Consider the following 19,821-nt stretch of genomic DNA (forward strand, 5'->3'; position numbering starts at 1 on the left):
GTCAGCCTCAACATGATTTCAGCTAGGTAGGGCAAATCTTTGTGACTAAGACTAAACAGTGATAATCTTTTATTAATATGTAATCACCATGTTAATTTCTCTGTTAATTTACTGAGATAATACAGTATAAGTAATAACCTTGTTCCACATGGTATGTAAGATCATTTGAGATATACATAAAATTGGTATGCATATATTCTTTGGAAAGGCTTTTTGTTTTATTTCTGACAATTAACATTTGTCTGGAAGGGTTTGATATTGTGCCTTAAATTATCTTTGTGTCTTCTGGCATAATGAGCTTATTGGAAAGCACTAAATCCGCTTCACTGTTTGAAAAAGCTTGGTACTCTACAAAGTCATATGCATGTAATCAGTGGATACTGTTCTCTAGAAAGAATGTGTTTTCAGGGTGAAACAATACAAAAATAGGAAAATACTATTACTGCCAACTAAAATTTAAGACTATTCCATTTTGGAAGTGTTAATCATTAACGTATAAGTTCCTGGCGAGTCACCCGCATTCTTCTTGCTGGGGAAATTGCCGGGTAATATGAGGTGTGATCTCTGAAATCAAGCGCCTTAGAGCCCAGTTGTGATTGGAAGAGTTGCAGTCCCGCAGCAGTTGGTGAGCAATATGCATAAAGGCAGCAGATCATGATAGTTAGGTGGGCAGCCTTCAGAGCCAGCCTGAGGCTACCTCCTGGCTCAGCTTTTTCTTACCTGTGTGACTTTGGACAAGTTACTATACAGTTCATTTCCTCAGATTCCTTGATTGTAAAACTGGAAATGGCACCTACCCCCTCAAAGGATTGTTTGGGAAATTAAAACACTTGAATACATAAAAATATGTAGAAATGTAGCCATTAAATAGTAGGTGCTATTTGTTGTTTTTGTATTGCAGTTCTCAGAAGTATAGACAAAGGATCTTGAAGGTGAAAGGGATTAGAGTGAAAAGGAAGACAGTCGCTGTATTTCATTTACCTCATCTAATAATGAGAGTGTCTGTTAGACTGTGTGAGCATCGATAGCACAGGGGCAATATCTTGTTAATTCCTGAATCCCAGTATTTAGTATGGGTCCTGTTTGGTACGTGATAGTTTACTTAAACTGTTGACTAAACTAATTGCTGTCATTTTTAGACTTCTTTATAGTTCACAAAGCACAGATGTGGAAATCTTTATTTGCTCCTTTCCACAACCTTACATTATAGTAATGGTGCTTTACACTAGTTAAGTGCCAACTCTGTGCCAGGCACTGAGTTAGATGAGACATAGTTATGATATCCACCTGATAAAGTGCCTGTTTTTCAAATGATAACACTAAAGCTTGAAGGGGTAAATAACTTAACCAAAGCTACACAGCTGGTAAGAGACTGAGATAGGAATCTAGTCCAAATCTGTCAAACTCCCAGCTGTATTGTTCTTATACTAGAAGGTACCATGTCTCCTTTTACTTGAAGAAGAGAGTCTCAGAAGGGTTTAGTCATGATCACATAGCAAAGAATAGATCAAGTACTGAGTTGAACTCAAGCAGAAAATAGTGAGGGCCTACAGAATTAAAATATGTGATAACAATACATGTTTCAAGTGATCTAAATACTTTTGTTATCTAAGAACAGAGAGAGATTAACATTGGATTTGAATAACCACTAAAAGAATAGAAGAAGAGAGTTTAACTTCCAAACTGAAAGAAGGAAAGAAAAAGAAATAAAAAATAATTGGCCCAAAGCAGGCAAAATGGAAAGAAAAAGAAGTACGGATGGAACAAATAGAAATAGGACATATAAAATGATAGCTTTAAACCTAAATATATCAGTAATTTTATTAAATTTAAATGGACTACATTTGTTATATATCGTCTGACTTGTGTATATTTGTATTATGTGTTTATTAGATGTGTTTTATGTATAGTCCATATATGTGTATTTTATCTTCTGATAACAAGTTTATAAATGTTTTATAATACTTTGAGAGTATCAGGTTTCCTGTTTTATCAGTGCTTGAACTGTCTTTGCACAAAGATTTTCTCCTATCAGATTTCTAACGATCTAATAGCATCTTTACACACTATCTTCCTCTAAAAAGCAGTGTGACAGATTATAGTAAGTGATGTTTATAAAGCTTCTGTTTAAAAAACATGTAGAATACATTTAAAACAAAATCTGAAGCATGATGAAGAAACCAATTTTCTATTAAAGTTATTGTGAATTGAGCATTAAATTCAGCAGTGAGCTTTTCCTTAGCCAAATCAAAAGGTGGAAATAGATTCCTCTCACTCCACGGGTAGGTGGGATGTCTGTGCTTATGAGGTATAATTATTTTAATCATTTTAAAGAGAAGATTTTTCAGCAGTGAAAGAAGCACCTTTAACTGAAGTCAATATTTATTAGTGACAGTATGGTTATTTAGTCGCATTACTAATTTTATAACTTTTTCCTTGTAGGCTCTGAATGGCTTTGTGCTGGTTGTCACTACAGATGCTTTGGTCTTTTATGCTTCTTCTACTATACAAGATTACCTAGGGTTTCAGCAGGTAAGTATATTTTCCTTAGCTCATTTTAAATTTTTTTAGGAAATTAAATTTCTACTTTTTATATATCTTATTCTTTAGGGATGCAATTAGTCATTTACATATGTAAAATATCAATTAAAATATATATGCTGTAGAATAAAAATTATGTATTTGCAGCTATATATTTTTATACTATTAATTTACTGGATTATAATTTCCTTAAATGTTGTGTGATGCATGGATATTGTGTTTCTTCTTTCACTTATTAAGGAACTCTTATATATAAGGAACTTTCAGGTAAGGGGCGGATGGGGTTCAGATGCGGGTAGACAAGGGAACATTTGCCATCAAATTAATTATAGATACTGAAGGGCATATGACAGCCATCAAACAAATGAGGTGATATGTAAAGGGACAAGCAAAATACTAAAGCTTATTCCTTTAATTCTGATTTATGTGGATTATGGAAGCTTTCCTGAAGGAAGTGGCAGTTAAGCTAACCTAAAGAAAGTGTAGGATTTAGATGGGTGGACTGTTGTGGAGGGAACACAGGGAGGAAAAGATCTAAGTACTGTCGGCAGTATTCTGGAAGTCCTTAAAGGATGTGAGCCAATCTGGTTTAACATTATTGAGTGGATGGTGAAGAAATGGAGGTAAGGTATTTGGTGTATTTGAGGGATAAGAACATGTGATATGACTTGAGAACAGTTTGTAAGTACATTTGGATGCCAGCTGTTCTTATGTATCCATAGTTCTTAAATTCCAGTGTGCATCGGAATCACCTGAAGAACTTGATAAAACTTCATAAAATCTTTGGGCCTCTTCCTTAGACATTCTGGTTCAGTAGGTGGGAGTGGGGCCCATGAATTTGCATTTCTAACAAGCTCACAAGTGATGCCAAGGCTGCTGATTTGAATAGCACTGTCTACACTGGTATATAGACTGAAGTTTAAACTATGTTATATACACAATGGAAGCCACTAAAGGGTGTTTTTGTTAGGGGAATGTGTGTGCTCCGATCTGTGTTTCAGATGATAACTCTGGCAGTTCTGTCGGGGATGGCAGAGAGGTGGTTTAATGCTAGAAGATTAAGTTCATAGGGAGGTTTAAGTTTAGTTCGCTAAAGTAGTAGAATTTGACTACGGTCACAAAGCCTAACTTTCAGTCTTTTTGAATTTTAAAGAAAATATACTAATATCCATTGAAAAGCCTGTTTGAAAATTAATTACATAACTGTCTTAATCATTATTTGATAGTGTGATTCATAACAACTAAGAAATCAAACAGATTGGCTATTTCTCAATCTATTTTTTTCCTCATATATGCACTTAGCCTGGATGGTCTTTAAGAAACCACTCATATCTGACGTTGGTGTGGTTTAAGGCACAATTTTTTAAAATGCCTAGTTGTGACTCATTAGTGGGTAATGAAATTGATATGGTGGATCACCATCAACCATTCTTTTTAGTTGTTTAGAATGGAATCAAATATACAATATCATCACACACAAAAAATATTTTGTGAAACTTTTTCCGGTTGTGTATATGAATGTGTATGCACACATGTGATGGATGGAAAATGTGTTTCTTAGCCTGAGTTGCAATTAAAAAAGTTAGAAAAATTCTGGTTTGAGGGCTACGAGCTCAGCACTATAGTAAATGCTGAGAGGCAAGGGGTTTGAGGAAAGATTCTGACCTGGTGAAGGCATAATCCCTTACTCTTAGGGAATTTATCAGAAGTAAAAATTTAATGTAAAGGAAATTATTAGAGAACAGTGAAGGAAATACATAATACTATGAAGCCTAGAGAAGTCAAAGACGACTGGATGTTCAGACAAGGTTTTGTGAAGTAAGATTTAAATGCTCAGTAAATGGATAAAAATAAGCAGAACTTACTGTGTTACAATTAAGGAATGGAGAGGTGACATGACCGAAGAGCACTCACATAGGGGAGTAATGGCAAATAATTTTTGGGTCTGTTACAGTGCTGGTCTCTGGCCAGCATTTCCTGTGCTGGATCACTGGAGAGCTTTGCAGTCATTTGATTGCATTCTTCACAACTAACAAGCACCCACTAATCTAGCTAGGTTTTGAAATTACTTTGGTAATCCACAGTTTTTTAAATCATTGCTTTTTAAAAATTTCCCTGTATCTTTTTTCTTTAGTCTGATGTCATACATCAGAGTGTGTATGAACTTATCCATACTGAAGACCGAGCTGAGTTTCAGCGTCAGCTACACTGGGCATTAAGCCCCTCGCAGTGTACAGACTCTGGACAAAGAATTGATGGTAAGAATGTTTAAACAGGTGGCCATGGTGATTTTTTAATATAACTCTGTGAAAAGAGACGAATGACATTTAGGGGCATAGAACTCCACAGTGAAGGCTGGGAAGAAGAGGAAGGACACGAATCTGTAGCTGTAGACCAGAGCCAGGTCACAGAGAGCCTGATGACCGAAGGAATGTTTTGACAGATGACAGCCATCAGTGAACTTCAGGCGAGAGGGTGTCGCCATACTCAGTAATATATTTTATAAAAATAACTCTTATACTGTTGTGAAAGATGGGAAAGAGTGTATAAGGTTGATACTGGAGTGTGTATAAATTGTTCTGTATTTAAAATGCACCAAATAAAAAAGCAAACTAGCATGGGCAAGTAAAAAATACGTTTGCATGCATGTAGTATTTTCAGATGTCTGTGAAAGTGTTAAAAAGAAAAAAACACATTAGAAAATATGGAAATTGTTGATAGTGATAGCTCAGTAGAAATAAAAACAAACTGAGTAGGTAAAAATTCTATGTAGTACAAGTGATATTCAGTGTTTTAGGTTCTTTTCATTAGCTCCTTTTCTGAAAACGACTGTTTTTTTGTATTCAGAACACGGGCTCCAGTTTAGAAATTAGCATAGATTTCTGCTATTTTAAACACTTAATTTTATAGCCAAATGGAAAGTAAATTTGTGTTGCTATTATTTCTGCAGAAGCTAATGGCCTCCCACAGCCAGCAGTCTATTACAACCCAGAGCAGCTTCCTCCAGAAAACTCTTCTTTTATGGAGCGGTGCTTTGTCTGCCGACTAAGGTGTCTGCTGGATAACTCATCTGGTTTTCTGGTAAGGTGCAAAATCTTAGGATACTGGAATTTACTATTAAGTTTTAGAAAATAAAAAAGAAAAGTGAAACCAATTTCCTTTGGTTATATTTGTGTTTGGTTTTAAAAATCTACTTTATCAAATAATTTGATAAAGGAAAGTAACTTTTTAAAAATCATTATCTCAGGTTTTATAATATCTTCCATAACTCAAAATCTCTATCCTTTAGGATGCAGTAATGAAGACGGAGTGAAATAACATGGAATCTTGTATTTGGCCTATTTTTAAGACTTGTTAGGTATAAGACAGAGAACTATGTAGCCTTGCTTTAGCAGCAGAAGCTTACCCTCTGGATTTAATGCCTGCTAGATGGAAAAGTGATCATGGCCTTTTCCACAAGGCTAGAATAACTGCCAAATAGAGAAATGATTGTATATTCATGATTGCAGAATCGTCTGGTTTGAGATGCTGCTACGTAGTCTGAACACCTGAGTAGTATAACCAGGGAGCAACTTAGACAGGATACTTAAGAGTGGAGATGGTCCATCCTCTCGACTGTCTGTATCCTTAAAATAGTGCACTCCATCAGGCACAGGAGAAGAGAATACAAAGCATGTTGCATATTAATTTTATAAATTATCAGGAATTTTAAAACAGATAATCAAATCTTAAATTAAACAATAGCAAACAATGATTTTTGTTGGTTTATTCCTGAAGGTAATTTTGCTGACCCAGAGTTAGGATTGTGCTTTGAGATAGTTTTGCTAGTACCAATGATCAATTAGTATGTATTTCTGTGATGGAATTTCTTTGTGTAATTGAGTCTTTTCTTCCTTGTGCTGCTATTATATTGATGTCAGATTTATCCCTTGGCGTGGTTAATACTGTTTTAAGCAACTAAATTGATCATGTTCGTATTTAAATTGTCTTTGTTTCTTGTATTCTAAAATTATTCTTTATTTTTACTTTAATAGAGTTCTGCATTCTTTTCATGATTTCATGATTCATTTTAGTGTTTTAATAAAATTGTATGTTTTCTCTGTATAAAAGGTTACCATGAGTTATGAAATACACTGTGAGCTATAAAATATGGCTCATAGTACACTTGAAAATTAATGTATACTTGATGACTTTATCACCATTCATTCATTCAGGAAATATGTATTGAGTGCCCAGTGTGCCCGGAGCTGTGCTGGGTGTGAATGATAGGGCAGTTAATTGCAGGCTCCTAAAATGATATAGGTATTCTCGTTGTGACCATTAAAAAAGCAAGGAGTGGTCCTCATACTCCTTTTCGAGATGGCTTCAGTGGACTTCCTTTGTAGAAAGGAATGGAACTAGGATTTGTCAGCCTCAGGAGCTTTTATGGAATGATCAAGAACACTGGAAATGACATAAATGAGCCTTTTAAAAAGGAACAATTTTAAAGTGTTAGTTTTAATAAACTGTTTTTGGTTTTTTAAGGCAATGAATTTCCAAGGGAGGTTAAAGTATCTTCATGGACAAAACAAGAAAGGGAAAGATGGATCAATACTTCCACCTCAGTTGGCTTTGTTTGCAATAGCTACTCCACTTCAGCCACCATCCATCCTTGAAATTCGGACCAAAAATTTCATCTTTAGAACCAAACACAAACTAGACTTTACACCTATTGGTTGTGATGCCAAGTAAGTAACACTTCTTCAGTTTAATTTCATCAAATGTGTGTTGTGTTGCAGTAAGTCTCTCTTAGCATGTAAAACATATAGTGTAGATTATAATATTGTTTATTATCATATTAGCTATTATTCCTACTCTTTTTTTTTTTTTAAAGATTTTTTTATTTTTTCCTTTTTCTCCCCAAAGCCCCCCGGTACGTAGTTGTGTATTCTTCGTTGTGGGTTCTTCTAGTTGTGGCATGTGGGATGCTGCCTCAGCATGGTCTGGTGAGCAGTGCCATGTCCGTGCCCAGGATTCGAACTAACGAAACACTGGGCCGCCTGCAGCGGAGCGCGCGAACGTAACCACTCGGCCACGGGGCCAGCCCCATTATTCCTACTCTTTTAATGTAGCCTTTTAAAATAAAATAATTTCATCAGACTCACAAATCATCTTATTTTGTAATGTTTCACAATACTTGCCACGATTTCTGTATCATAAAGATGATATGCTTATATTAGTAAGATTTGGTTTCCTGATGCCATTTATTGTTGGTTTGTTTTACATTTTTAAATTGTACAAACTTTGTTTGATTTTTAGCCCTAGAAGTTTAGTAACTTTCAGAAAATTATGAAGTAGACTGTGATATTAGCATTTGTATCATATCAAAACATACCATTGCTTTTCTCCTTTCTAATATGGAAATGCAGGCAGGTTTGCATTACCCGGTCCTCAAAATGGAGTACAAGCTTTCTAGATTTTTATTAAATATTTTGTTTTACCTACATAATCTACTCTATTAAATTCCTCTTTAGCCATACTAATTTACATGGTCTTCATTCAGGAGAAGAAAATAGTGTAAAACTGAAATTTGCAACCATAAGCAAAAGAGAGCAATTACATAAAAGTGGTTAATTATTTCTACCTGCTGATGTGAAATTCTGAATGTCAAGTAAAATAGCACAGAAAATAGCATTTAACCAGTGAATTTATATTGGTTACTACATTTATGAAAGATTTTCATTTCATTCTTATTTTACTTGTTTTTTTTAAACAGAGGAACCATTATTTTAGGCTATACTGAAGCAGAGCTGTGCATGAGAGGATCAGGATACCAGTTCGTTCATGCTGCTGATATGCTTTATTGCGCTGAGTACCATCTCCGGAGTAAGTTGTAGTTCCTGAAGAATGTGTCTGTAACAACAGCATATACTCTAGTACATGTTTCAGATTATTACATAATGTTCTGTGTCTAAGGAAACTATTTGGATAAACTTCTACTCAGCATCATACATTATGATTAATCTGTGTTACAAACTTTATTCATTAACGGCTCTACAGCTGCCACAGAGAAATATATAGTAGTTTAATTACTGGGAAAATGAGTGTTTTTGTCTTATGTTTTGCTCAGGAGGTTTTTAATGGCATCATGATTGACTCATAAATCTGTGTTAATCTGGATTATACTTTAAAATTGTGTAGTAAAATATTAAGCTATAGGAAATATTCCCTTTTTAAAATGAAAATGATTTTTCTTTTCTCCCCAAACTCTATACTCTTTGTACTTTCATGTGTTACTAGAATTGTCTGACTGACTTAATGTTCCCACCTTTTAAATAATAAATTGTCTGAAATAGGAAAAAATAATTCTAAAGAACTATTTCTATGCATATTAATATACTGTGTTTAAAAGTTGTCAAGATATCGATTATCTTTGGTGATGAATGAAATACATTCAGAAATATGTCAGAGGGGCTTTGTTTCAGAGATTTTCTTGAATACGTTGATTTGGGGTTTGATAATTTAATTTTTTATTTTATTTTAGTGATTAAGACTGGAGAGAGTGGCATGACAGTGTTCAGGCTTCTTACCAAAGAAAATCGATGGGCCTGGGTCCAATCTAACGCACGCTTAGTTTATAAAAACGGAAGACCAGATTATATCATTGCAACTCAGAGACCTCTAACGTAAGCACAAAGACAGAATGTTTCATGTTTTTGTTTTTTCTTTTAATAACAGTTTGTTTTATAAATCCTCTTACGTGAAAACTTAAAAATACAATCTAAGAGAATTTACTCTGGAAATAAAACTTGAAAAGTTAAAGTAATATCTATAAGAAAGAAGAAAGCATAGGTGAAGGCCATTGAGAAGATGGGATTGACAAACTTTATCGAAGAACTAAATATGTAGAGCTACGGTGAGACAGTAATCAAGGAAGATCCGGGGTTTATCCTGGGTGTATGAAGGAGAGATGAAAAGCTAATCCCATCTGTAAAATAAAATAAAAATAGAACAGTGCTTTGTTTGGCCTGTGTTTTCTAAGCAAGCAGTGACTTTTAAGTTTCCTATATATTCTGGAAATTACTATTTTGTCAAATATTTGTGTTGCAAATGTTTTCTCTACTCTGGAGAATTGACTTTTGTGTGTGGCTTGATATAAGGATCAACATTAATCTTTTTTCCCTTATGTGTATATGCAGTTGACCAGTAACATTTATGGAAAAGGCCTTTTCCCCACTGCACTGCATGTTGGTCGGGGAATTGATCTGTGGTTCTGTTTTTGGACTCACGTATGTTCCATGGGTCTAGTTGTCTATTTTTACACCAACAGCACATTGTCTTAATTACTCTATCTTTATAATAAGTCTTAAGATCTGAGTGTATGCCTCCCATTTTATTTGTTTAAGATTTTTGTTGTTCTCCTTCAAGATGGTCTTGGCTCTTCTTTGTTGTTGTTACATGCTGTCAAGTCTGCTCTGACTCCTGGAAACGCCATGAAAGAGTGATGTCCACAATGTCCCGTCCTCAATAGTCCTACTCAGCCTCAGTCAGCTTCTGTAGACTCATGCCTATGGCCTTTTCTTCCTGTCAGTTAGCCTGCTTCACTGTCCAGCTTTCACACCCATACATAGTAATTGGGAATACCAGGGTGTGGATAATCTTGGCCTTAGTCTCTGATGGCACTTCCTTACACTTGATGATCTTTCTTAATTCTTCCATTGCTGCCCTTCCAAGTCTCAGTGTTCTCTTGATTTCTTGGCTGCAGTCTCCATTTAAATTGATGCCTGAACCAAAGTAAACAAAATCTTTGAGAATTTCAATGTCTTTGTTGTCTTTACCCTTTATATTTCCATATACATTTTAGAAACCAGTTGTCAATTCCCACTAGAAAATTGTTGGGATTTTGAATGGGATTACATTTTGGGAGAATTAACATCTTTATAATATTGAATCTTTCAATCCGTGAACATGGTGATTGTATATATACACTTACGTGCATATACATATGGGTACATGGGTATGTATATATCTATGTCTTTATCTCAATAATGGGTTGTAGTTTTCTTACCTGAGTCTTGTACAGCTTTTATTAATTTTATTCTTAGATATTTGATGTTTTGTGATGCTGTTTTAAATGGTGTATATATTTTGTAATTTCTAACTGTTCATTGCTATTATATAGAAATAGTTGATTTTTTAATATTAACTTGTATCCAATGACCTTACAAGATTCACTTATTAATTCTAATAAGGTGACTGTATTCTTCAAGATTTTTTACTACATACCGTGTTGATTGCAAATAATTTTTTAAATTTTAATCTTTACACATTTTAGAGGGTTTTGTTTTATTTTCCCCTATTGCTCTGGCTAGGCCCTCAGTACAATGAAATAGAAATAATGATATCACATTTCATCTTTGTCTTATTCCCACCTTAAGGGGAATGGCTTTAATATTTTACCATTAAGTATGATGTTTGTAGTAGTGTTTTGTTTTTTGTTATTTTCATAAATACTGGGGTTTTTTTTAAGATTTAAAAGGTTCCCTTCTCTCTGGTTTACTAAATGTTTGATCATAAATGGGTATTGAATTTTATCAAATACTTCCTCTGCATACATTGACATCATGATGATTTTTCTCCTTTATCGTCTTATTTTCTTTTTACTGTATAAGATCTGTAGTGATGTTCTTTTAAGAAACATTTCCTGATGTTAGAAATCTGTGCCCTCTCTCTTCATATTGCTAGAAGGCCATTAATGTGATTAGTTTTCTCACAGATCCAACTTTTGGTTTGTTGATTTTTCCTGTTGTACATTTGTTTTCCATTTCATTTATGTCTGCTCATTATTTTCTTCCTTCTACTCTGTTTGGGTATAATTTGATATTTTCTCAACTTTTTCTTTTTTTAACATATCAAAATCTAAAAAAATATATTTTTAAGCTACTAATTTCCCTTTCAGAACAACTTTAACTACAACCTTCATGTTTTAATATGTTTTATTTTTATCATTCACGTGAAAATATTTGCTAATTTTGATTTTTTAATTCATGAATTATTTAGAAACATAGTGTTACTGTACTTTTTGATGTTAGGGATTTTTCTAGTTGTCTTTTTGTTACTGACTTTTAGCTTAATTCCACTGAAGTTAGAGAACGTTCTGAATAATTTTAGTCCTTTGAAATTTATGGTAGCTTATTTATGATCTAACATATGGTCAGTGTTGGTAAAATATCCCGTGTGCTTTTGTCAAGAATGTATGTTCTCCGTATGCTGTGCTTTATATATCAGTGGTCTAGTTTATCTATTGTGTTGTTTGCAGTTTTGTACATTTATTCTTGTTTTTTTATTTGCTTGTTCTATTCGTTACTAAGAGAGGTGGTTTTATCTTCTTATTACTAAGAAGGCAAGGCATCTTTTTATATTGTTCTAGGACATGTTTCTTCTGTGAACTGCCAGTTCATGTTGTTTGCCTGTTTTTCTATTGAGTCGTTTGCCTCTCTCTTCAATTCATTGAACTTCTTTATCTATTATGGATATTAAGTTATATATATATGAAATTATAAATATATGTATTAGAAATATTTTCTCCATGTCTTGATTTATGAATTCTTTTCACAATACAAAAATGTTTAATTTTTATATTGTCAATTATGCCAATCTTTTCCTTTATAGCTTCTGGGTTTTATGTTTTTTTGAGACACGCCTCTCCCACTCAGATTCCTAAATTCTCTTACAGTTCGTTTCTGTTATTTAGGTCTTTATTCCAGAAAGAATTTATTTTTCTGCAGGACATCAGGGATGTAAACTGAGCATGGAATGACTGTACAAAATTTTTGGACAGATTCTAAATCATTTACATTTGTTTGTCTGAAAAAAAGTTTTATAGCACCAGTCATCAGAAAAATTTGTCAAAATAGTGTATTTCTTTAATATTTAAAAATTTTTGATAAAACTCTTTTTAATGTATGCAAACTTTTTCTTATACACAATTTTAGAGATGAGGAAGGAGCAGAGCATTTACGAAAACGAAGTTTGAAGTTGCCTTTTATGTTTGCCACTGGAGAAGCTGTGTTGTATGAGCTAGCCAGCCCTTTTCCTCCCGTGATGGATCCCTTACCACTAAGAAGTAAAAATGGTGCTAGTGGAAGAGATTCTGCAACCAAATCAACTCTAAATCAGGATTCTCTCAATCCCAGTTCCATCCTGGGTGCCATGATGCAACAAGATGAGTCTGTTTATCTTTATCCTGCTGCAAGTAGTGTACCTTTCGAAAGAAATTTTTTTAATGAATCTATGAATGAATGCAATAATTGGCAAAACAATATTGCACCAATGGGAAATGATAATATCCTGAAACGTGAGCAAATTGGTCAGGCTCAGGAAATGAACCCGACACTCTCTGGAGGTCATGCAGAGCTCTTTCAAGATAATAAAAATAGTGACTTGTACAGCATTATGAAACACCTAGGCATTGATTTTGAAGATATCAGACACATGCAGCAGAATGAGGAATTTTTCAGAACTGACTTTTCTGGAGAGGAGGACTTGAGAGACATTGACATAACAGATGAAATCCTGACATACGTCCAAGATTCTTTAAATAAGTCTACCTTAGTGTGTCCAGGTTACCAACAGCAACAATCCATGGCTCTGAACTCAAGCTGTATGGTACAGGAGCAGCTACAGTTAGAACAGCAGCAGCAGCTACAGCACCATCAAAAGCACACAGCAGTGGAGCAGCAGCAGCAACTGTGTCAGAAAATAAAGCACATGCAAGTTAATGGCATGTTTGCAAATTGGAACTCTAACCAATCTGTGCCTTTCAGTTGTCCTCAGCAAGACCTACAACAGTATAATGTCTTTTCAGACTTAACCGGGAGCAATCAAGAGTTTGCCTACAAACCTGAGATTGATGCTATGCCTTATACACAGAACTTTATTCCCTGTCCTCAGTCTGTATTACCACAACATTCCGAGGGTACGCAGTTAGACTTTCCCATGGGGAATTTTGAATCATCCCCATACCCTACTACTTCTTCTAATTTAGAAGATTTTGTTCCATGTTTACAAGTTCCTGAAAACCAAAAGCATGGACTAAATCCACAGTCAGCTGTAGTAACTCCTCAGACATGTTATGCCGGGGCCGTGTCCATGTACTCAGATGTGGTGCACGTGCCTCAGGTCCAGTACGGTCCAGCACTGCCAGGCCCACAGGCATTTTTAAACAAGGTAAGGGTTCCATCAACTTGAATAAACCCTGTCAGTCTGTCTTCTTACATTGTAAATAGACATGAGTTACAAATTTTTTATGCTAGTGAGTGATTTTATTATCTGCAGTGTACCTGTTAGAGAGCATTTCTAATTGTCTGTGACTCCTGCCTTTTTTTTAATATATAAAGCCAGTATTTTTCCAGGCTGTTATTAATTCAAGTATATCATGAAAGCAACATGAATATGTCCTTCAGTTACCAGGTGAAATTAGTGAAGTGTATTGTTTAGCATAGAGACTTTGGTTTATGGTTGATTCTTTAAAATGTTATGGCCTTTTAAAAATTCGGACTTCAGAAATATATTTGAATTTTTACAAATAATTTCTTCAAAGCTCAGTTGTTTTGTGTGTAGTTTGTCCTTGATGTCCAGAATTCAGTCCTCGGCTGGTCACTGTCCTCTGGCAGTCCTTCCATGTTATCTCCCAGATCCTCATTTTATCTTTTAAGGTGGAAGTTTTTTTCTGTCATTGTTTTTTTTCTTCTTCTTCTCCCCAGAGCACCCCCAGCACATAGTTGTATATCTTAATTGTAGGCCCTTCTAGTTGTATTACGTGGGACGCCACCTCAGCATGGCCTGATGAGTGGTGCTAGGTCCGCGCCCAGCATCCGAACCAGTGAAACCCTGGGCCATTGAAGCAAAGCGTGCAGACTTAACCACTCGGCCACGGAGTCGGCCCCTTTTCTGGCATTCTGAAAAAAAGATACCTCAGCTGGCTTTCCATCATAGGACTCAAGTTTGATATTGTATTTTTATTGTTTAAACATGTCATCAGAACCCTTCTAGCAGCAAGCATATTTTAACAAAATCTAGCAAAAAGAATCACTTAAAAAAATTAACAGTGATGATATTTGCTGTCTATGACCACTCATGAATATATCATGTTTCATTTATGCTTTTCCATTAGAAGATATTTAGTTCATTTTAAAGTATATTTTAATTTTGAAGAAAATCCTGGCTATAATTCATTGTTATCTGTTTACTGTGTATTAGAGGATAGTAATTTAAAAATCTTACTTGAGTCTTTATCCTTAATTGTTTTTGTCTGGCTTTTTTCATATCATTCGGTTTGTCTGATTGTATATGAGCTTTTTAATAGAAAATGGCAGAGAAGAGTTTTCTTATCCTCATTCTTGACATCCTTCAATTATGTTAAAATTTAATATTCATTTACAGTCTGTCTTACAACATTGCATGAAGTAAGCATGGGTAGGTAACCTAACATATATACTCTTGAGGAAAGGAAATTGTAGAGAAGTTAATTAAGTAAAGTTACATTTTGAACGGGGCTTGCATTAGCACATGAGTTCTTTACAGTGTTTTTTCCCCTGCTACTTTGTATTATTTCTTTATGAATAATAAGATAAGGTAATAATTAGAATTACACTCTAATTCTGTAGACCTGTGTATTCCCTCAGGGTAGGCAGTCCACATGTGCCTCCCGAGCACTTGAAATGTAGCTAGTCCCAATTCAGATGTGCTGTAAGTGTAAAATACACACCAGTTTTGAAGGCTTAATTTGAAAAAAAGCGAAATTTTTTTTATTGATTTCATGTTGAAATGATAAATTTTGGCTATATTAGGTTAAGTAAAATATATTATTAAAATTAATTTAACTTGTACTTTTTAATGTGGCTACTAGAAAAAGTAAAATTACATGTGTGGCTCACGTTACATTTCTATTGAACAGCACTGCTCTAGACAATATATTTAAAGAGAATTGCTGGCATGCATTGTGTTATGATTGATGAGAGTAATTTATTTAAAACCTGCTATTCTCTGGGCAAATAATATTACCTTCCATTTAAAGACTTGACAAAGTTGCCATTCATTGTGGAATTTGAAGTTAAAAACATGCCAGATGAGATTTTTTAAATGTTTTATTATTTAATGGCTTAAGATATTTGAAAGATTCATTCTAATAAATTGCATTCCTATTTTTGTTTTCAGTTTCAGAATGGAGGAGTTTTAAATGAAACCTATCCAGCTGAATTGAATAACACTCAGACTGCCACACATCTTCAGCCCCTTCATCATCCGTCAGAAGCCACACCTTTCCCCGATTTGACATCTGGTGGATTCCTGTAATTCTAAGCCCAATTTTCACCTTGTTTTTTGTATTAAATTAGTTTGCAAAAGATTACAGAGTAATAAAACTGTCGATGTTGGACATCAGCAAGTTCACATGGAGGCATTGATGAATGTGTTCACTGTTATTCCAAACCAAATTTTAATGTTTTTTGAAAAGGAGTTAAAAACATAATGTCAAAATTACGTATACTACAGTTGTTAAAATAGAAAGTGTGCTGCCACAGAGGAGTGGGATACCGTCTGCATTTGACGTTCTTCTGAGCACCGCAAAATATACAGAGCTGATTCAGGGAAGTTTTATGACTCTTCTAAATAAGAAAACTCAATACAGTTTTCTCTATGGGAGTTTCTGTCATAATAAAAATGAAATACTTTGAGTTGTTAATTTCTGAATTCTTAGTCCTCCAAATACAAAGTTACGAAACTAAACTATCTCCTTATATTTTCAGCTTCTGCTTTTATCTCAGATGTTAAAATAAGTAGTTTGGTGCTTTTGTAAAAAGGTAATCTCAATACTTTCCTCTTCCATTGTTAATGTAAGTGCCTCACAGTTTTTCCTACCTATAACACTGTAGGATGTATATTTTATATGAAATATACTTTTCCTTTTTTAAATTAATAACATTCTGCACACAAATATTATTTGTATTTCTTAAATTCAGTCATTTTTATTAATCCAAGCATGTTTTAACTGCACTCACCCACTTTCTTCAGGTAAAGGACAAATAATGATTGAAAAGGTAATTATTTATTACATCTAGTTGCTTCTAGACTTTAAGTGTTTCCATGTGCCTTATTTTGAAAAACTTTGAAAGTATAAAATGTCTTTCCAAATTATTTCTTAATTATTATATAAATATTAAGACAACAGCACTAAAATTTCAACAGTGTTTTTGGAAGAGAGAGACCACTATTTCCCTTTCCTGAAGTCTCCATCATGATAGTTGAATGTTACAGTGTGAAAACTCTGCCATGAAAGGCAGCTTACCAACTTGCAATGAAGAGAAGCAGCTTTGTTTCTGGTCTTTAAACAAAGCACCGATTTCAGTGTCGATAAATTCTTTAAAAACTGTTTTAGATCTATTATCTTTTAAGATATAGTATGTTGACTTTATAAATTTCACTTAGTAGAGTGGAAACTGTTTTTCTCATATTTGAGGAGTGTTAAGATTGAATATAGCAGTGTTTGGTGGAAAGTATTGTTATGAGTGAAATGAATGGTGCATTGTATAGTTTATAATGAACAAAATTATTTGTAAAATATTTTCAATTTTTTGTTTAAAAATAGTCCATACCTTATATATGCACGTAAATAATTTGTTTGGGTTTTACATACTTTTATCAGTCTTTCTAAGAAGTCAAATAATGAGTCCAACTGCTTTTAAGTGATACTAAGAAAAAGAGAACCATGCATTCTCTTAATTTCAAACATTAGGTTGTTTTCATAATAGAATGACCTTTATTATCAGTAAGGCAAATTAATCACTGTCCTCAGGTGATTTAAAAGGAAAGTGCCACCGGCTGTCATTCTTTCATTCAAATATGAGGTCTGAGGGCACAGACACGTTTTGCATGCATTATATAAAAACTTGATGGGATCCCAAACTGAGATGTAGTATTAAAATACATTTGTCATTTCTTTTCTTTTTTTTAGTAAATTAATGTATATAAAAGTGACTTCAGACAAAATATGTCAGTTCTCTGCATTTTTAGTCAAAATATTAAATCTGTAGAATCAATTTAAGTATTGGAGAAAACAAATTTGTCTAAAACATTTCATAATTTGTTTCCAGCATGAGGTGTCACTAGATATTTAGACCAGTATCTAGATTAATATACCATTTTTACATTTAAACCTTTCATTAAAAGTCTTCATATAAACCATTTTTTTAAGTCTTTCCCACAGGTTATTGGATGAATTGTTTAGTGTAAAAATAGGCTTTTTAAATTGTGAATATGATGACAATCAATTATACACTTATTATAAAATTAAAAATTTTTAAGCAATATTGTATATTTTTATCTATATAAAAGAAGTAAATTTATCTAAGAATAATAAAATCACATTAAACCAAATACACCTTTGTCTGTATTGCTAAGTGCCAAACAAAGACAGCTTTGCGTACTGCTGTATTGAGAGATTGATTCTTAGATGATGTGCACTTCTAAAGCTATGGCTGTGTCTGTTTTGAACTTTCCCTGTACCAGGTGATTCTTACAGTATCTGAAGATCTACCAGTATTCTGATGTATTATGAAGCTCTCCATCATTACTATGCACAAACCCAATGTTTTTTTAGTATTACTAAATTTTTGGTAAATGTTTTCATGGCTTTTCGCTTTCTTTCAAAATGTTACATATGCCATGCGTACATTTTTGTTTAAAATATGACTCATCCTTATTATCAAACAAAATTGTATACAATAATATATGGTAATAAAATAATCACCAAGTATGAATAATATGTTTTAATGTAAATTCTTCTTTATGGTCCTGTAAAGGAAATTAGTATTTGTGGTATAGTATTTTAGCTATTTTACTTTAAGGCAATGTGTAATATTTAAGGACATGTTAAGTCAGTAATTCAGAAACTTCTTATAAAGTTCTTCCTCTGGATATTTTGGCCGTTACTTGAATATAAAAAACACTTCCAATAGCTTCATAGATAAAATGCTTCTGAAATGGACTGTTAAACCTTGTGTTTTCAGTGTTGTAATGATGTTAGTATCTCAGATTAAAATCAAAATTCCATTTCCATAGATAACATTTTAAGAATATTTATTAGGAATTTTGAAAACAACCATTAGTTATAGTTTGTGCTTAGATTAGAAAAATTATTGCCCAAACCTATGCTCTCTCTCTAACAAGTATGACATGTTAAGCCTTTGGCGTTAAATTCATCACTGCTAGACACTCACCAAGAATTGTGCAATTAAAATTGTTGAAGAAGGATTCCTGAGAAAAACAAAGTTTCATTCTAGTAGCAAGTATTTTCACATTAATTTTATGTTTATCCTTACAATCATTAGATATTTTTCTCAACCCAATAGAAACATAGCAAGTTAGCATCATACTTAGTTCTGAACATTTTGGAAAGACCGTCTTGCGTCTAAAATGCACATAAAATATGTAATTTTAACTATTTGATCTGAAAACAAGTAAAAATCCAGATAATTGTATTTCTGATCTCTGCTTTCACTCAGTCAAATGGCTTCTGTCACCATGAATGACTTCAGCTTGCCCTCTTTTCACCAAGCCTGCCCAACACTGACCCAGGGATGTTAGCTACTCACAGGACTAGGTAATACCTCTCTAATTCTTCTCCCAGTGTGTACACAGGACCTTGCTTCCAGTTTTACTAAGAAAATTGAGACCATCAAAAACCCAGAACACATCCTAAGTGCATCCGTACTTCAACAGTACCACTATCGTTGGTCTCAGGCTCACCTCGAATGTGAGGAGGTGAGTTTCCCCGAACTCCAAGAATAACATCCTTCCTTTCCAGTTCTGCACTTGGCTTCTCCGTCCCCCTTCTCCAGAGTCTTTTCTCTCGTCCTCCATAGGCTTCACTGTGTGAAGGTTTCTCTCCATCCTGTAAAAAACTTACTTGATCCTGCATCCCTTTTCTTATTAAATTACTTCCTTTCTCTAAAACAATTTTTGATTTCCTGAAATCTGGCTTTGTTTTCCACTCTTCTGTTATACTGCTTTGTGGAAGTTCTCTTTACTCCCTTCTTAACCATAGGCTGATTCTCTGTGGCCCTACAACCAAATTGATTGCACCCTCAGTGAACTTTTTACTGCCCATAGCTTGCATGATATTAGTTGTCCTGCACCCTTCACTTTCCATTTTTAGCTTTTTTCTTCTCCTCCCACCTGTCCACAGGCTTAGTTCTCACCATTTGTGGTTCTTTCTCTACATACTGTCCCCTTGGAAGGTCA

General features: G+C 34.0%; 1 protein-coding gene across 1 annotated transcript in view; it reads left to right on the top strand.

The window, feature by feature from the left end:
* Nucleotides 1-18,338, top strand: part of AHR (aryl hydrocarbon receptor) — a 47,249-nt gene extending 28,911 nt beyond the window's left edge. Inside the window, exons 4-11 of the mRNA XM_070615836.1 lie at nt 2,443-2,532; nt 4,676-4,799; nt 5,492-5,622; nt 7,066-7,268; nt 8,297-8,406; nt 9,065-9,206; nt 12,516-13,749; nt 15,739-18,338. Coding sequence (XP_070471937.1) covers nt 2,443-2,532; nt 4,676-4,799; nt 5,492-5,622; nt 7,066-7,268; nt 8,297-8,406; nt 9,065-9,206; nt 12,516-13,749; nt 15,739-15,876 — 2,172 coding nt within the window. The 3' untranslated portion in view covers nt 15,877-18,338. The remainder of the gene's footprint in view (nt 1-2,442; nt 2,533-4,675; nt 4,800-5,491; nt 5,623-7,065; nt 7,269-8,296; nt 8,407-9,064; nt 9,207-12,515; nt 13,750-15,738) is intronic.
* The last annotated feature ends 1,483 nt before the right edge of the window (nt 18,339-19,821 follow it).

Source organism: Equus przewalskii, chromosome 4, assembly GCF_037783145.1.
Source record: "Equus przewalskii isolate Varuska chromosome 4, EquPr2, whole genome shotgun sequence".
NCBI classification, from domain to species: domain Eukaryota; kingdom Metazoa; phylum Chordata; class Mammalia; order Perissodactyla; family Equidae; genus Equus; species Equus przewalskii.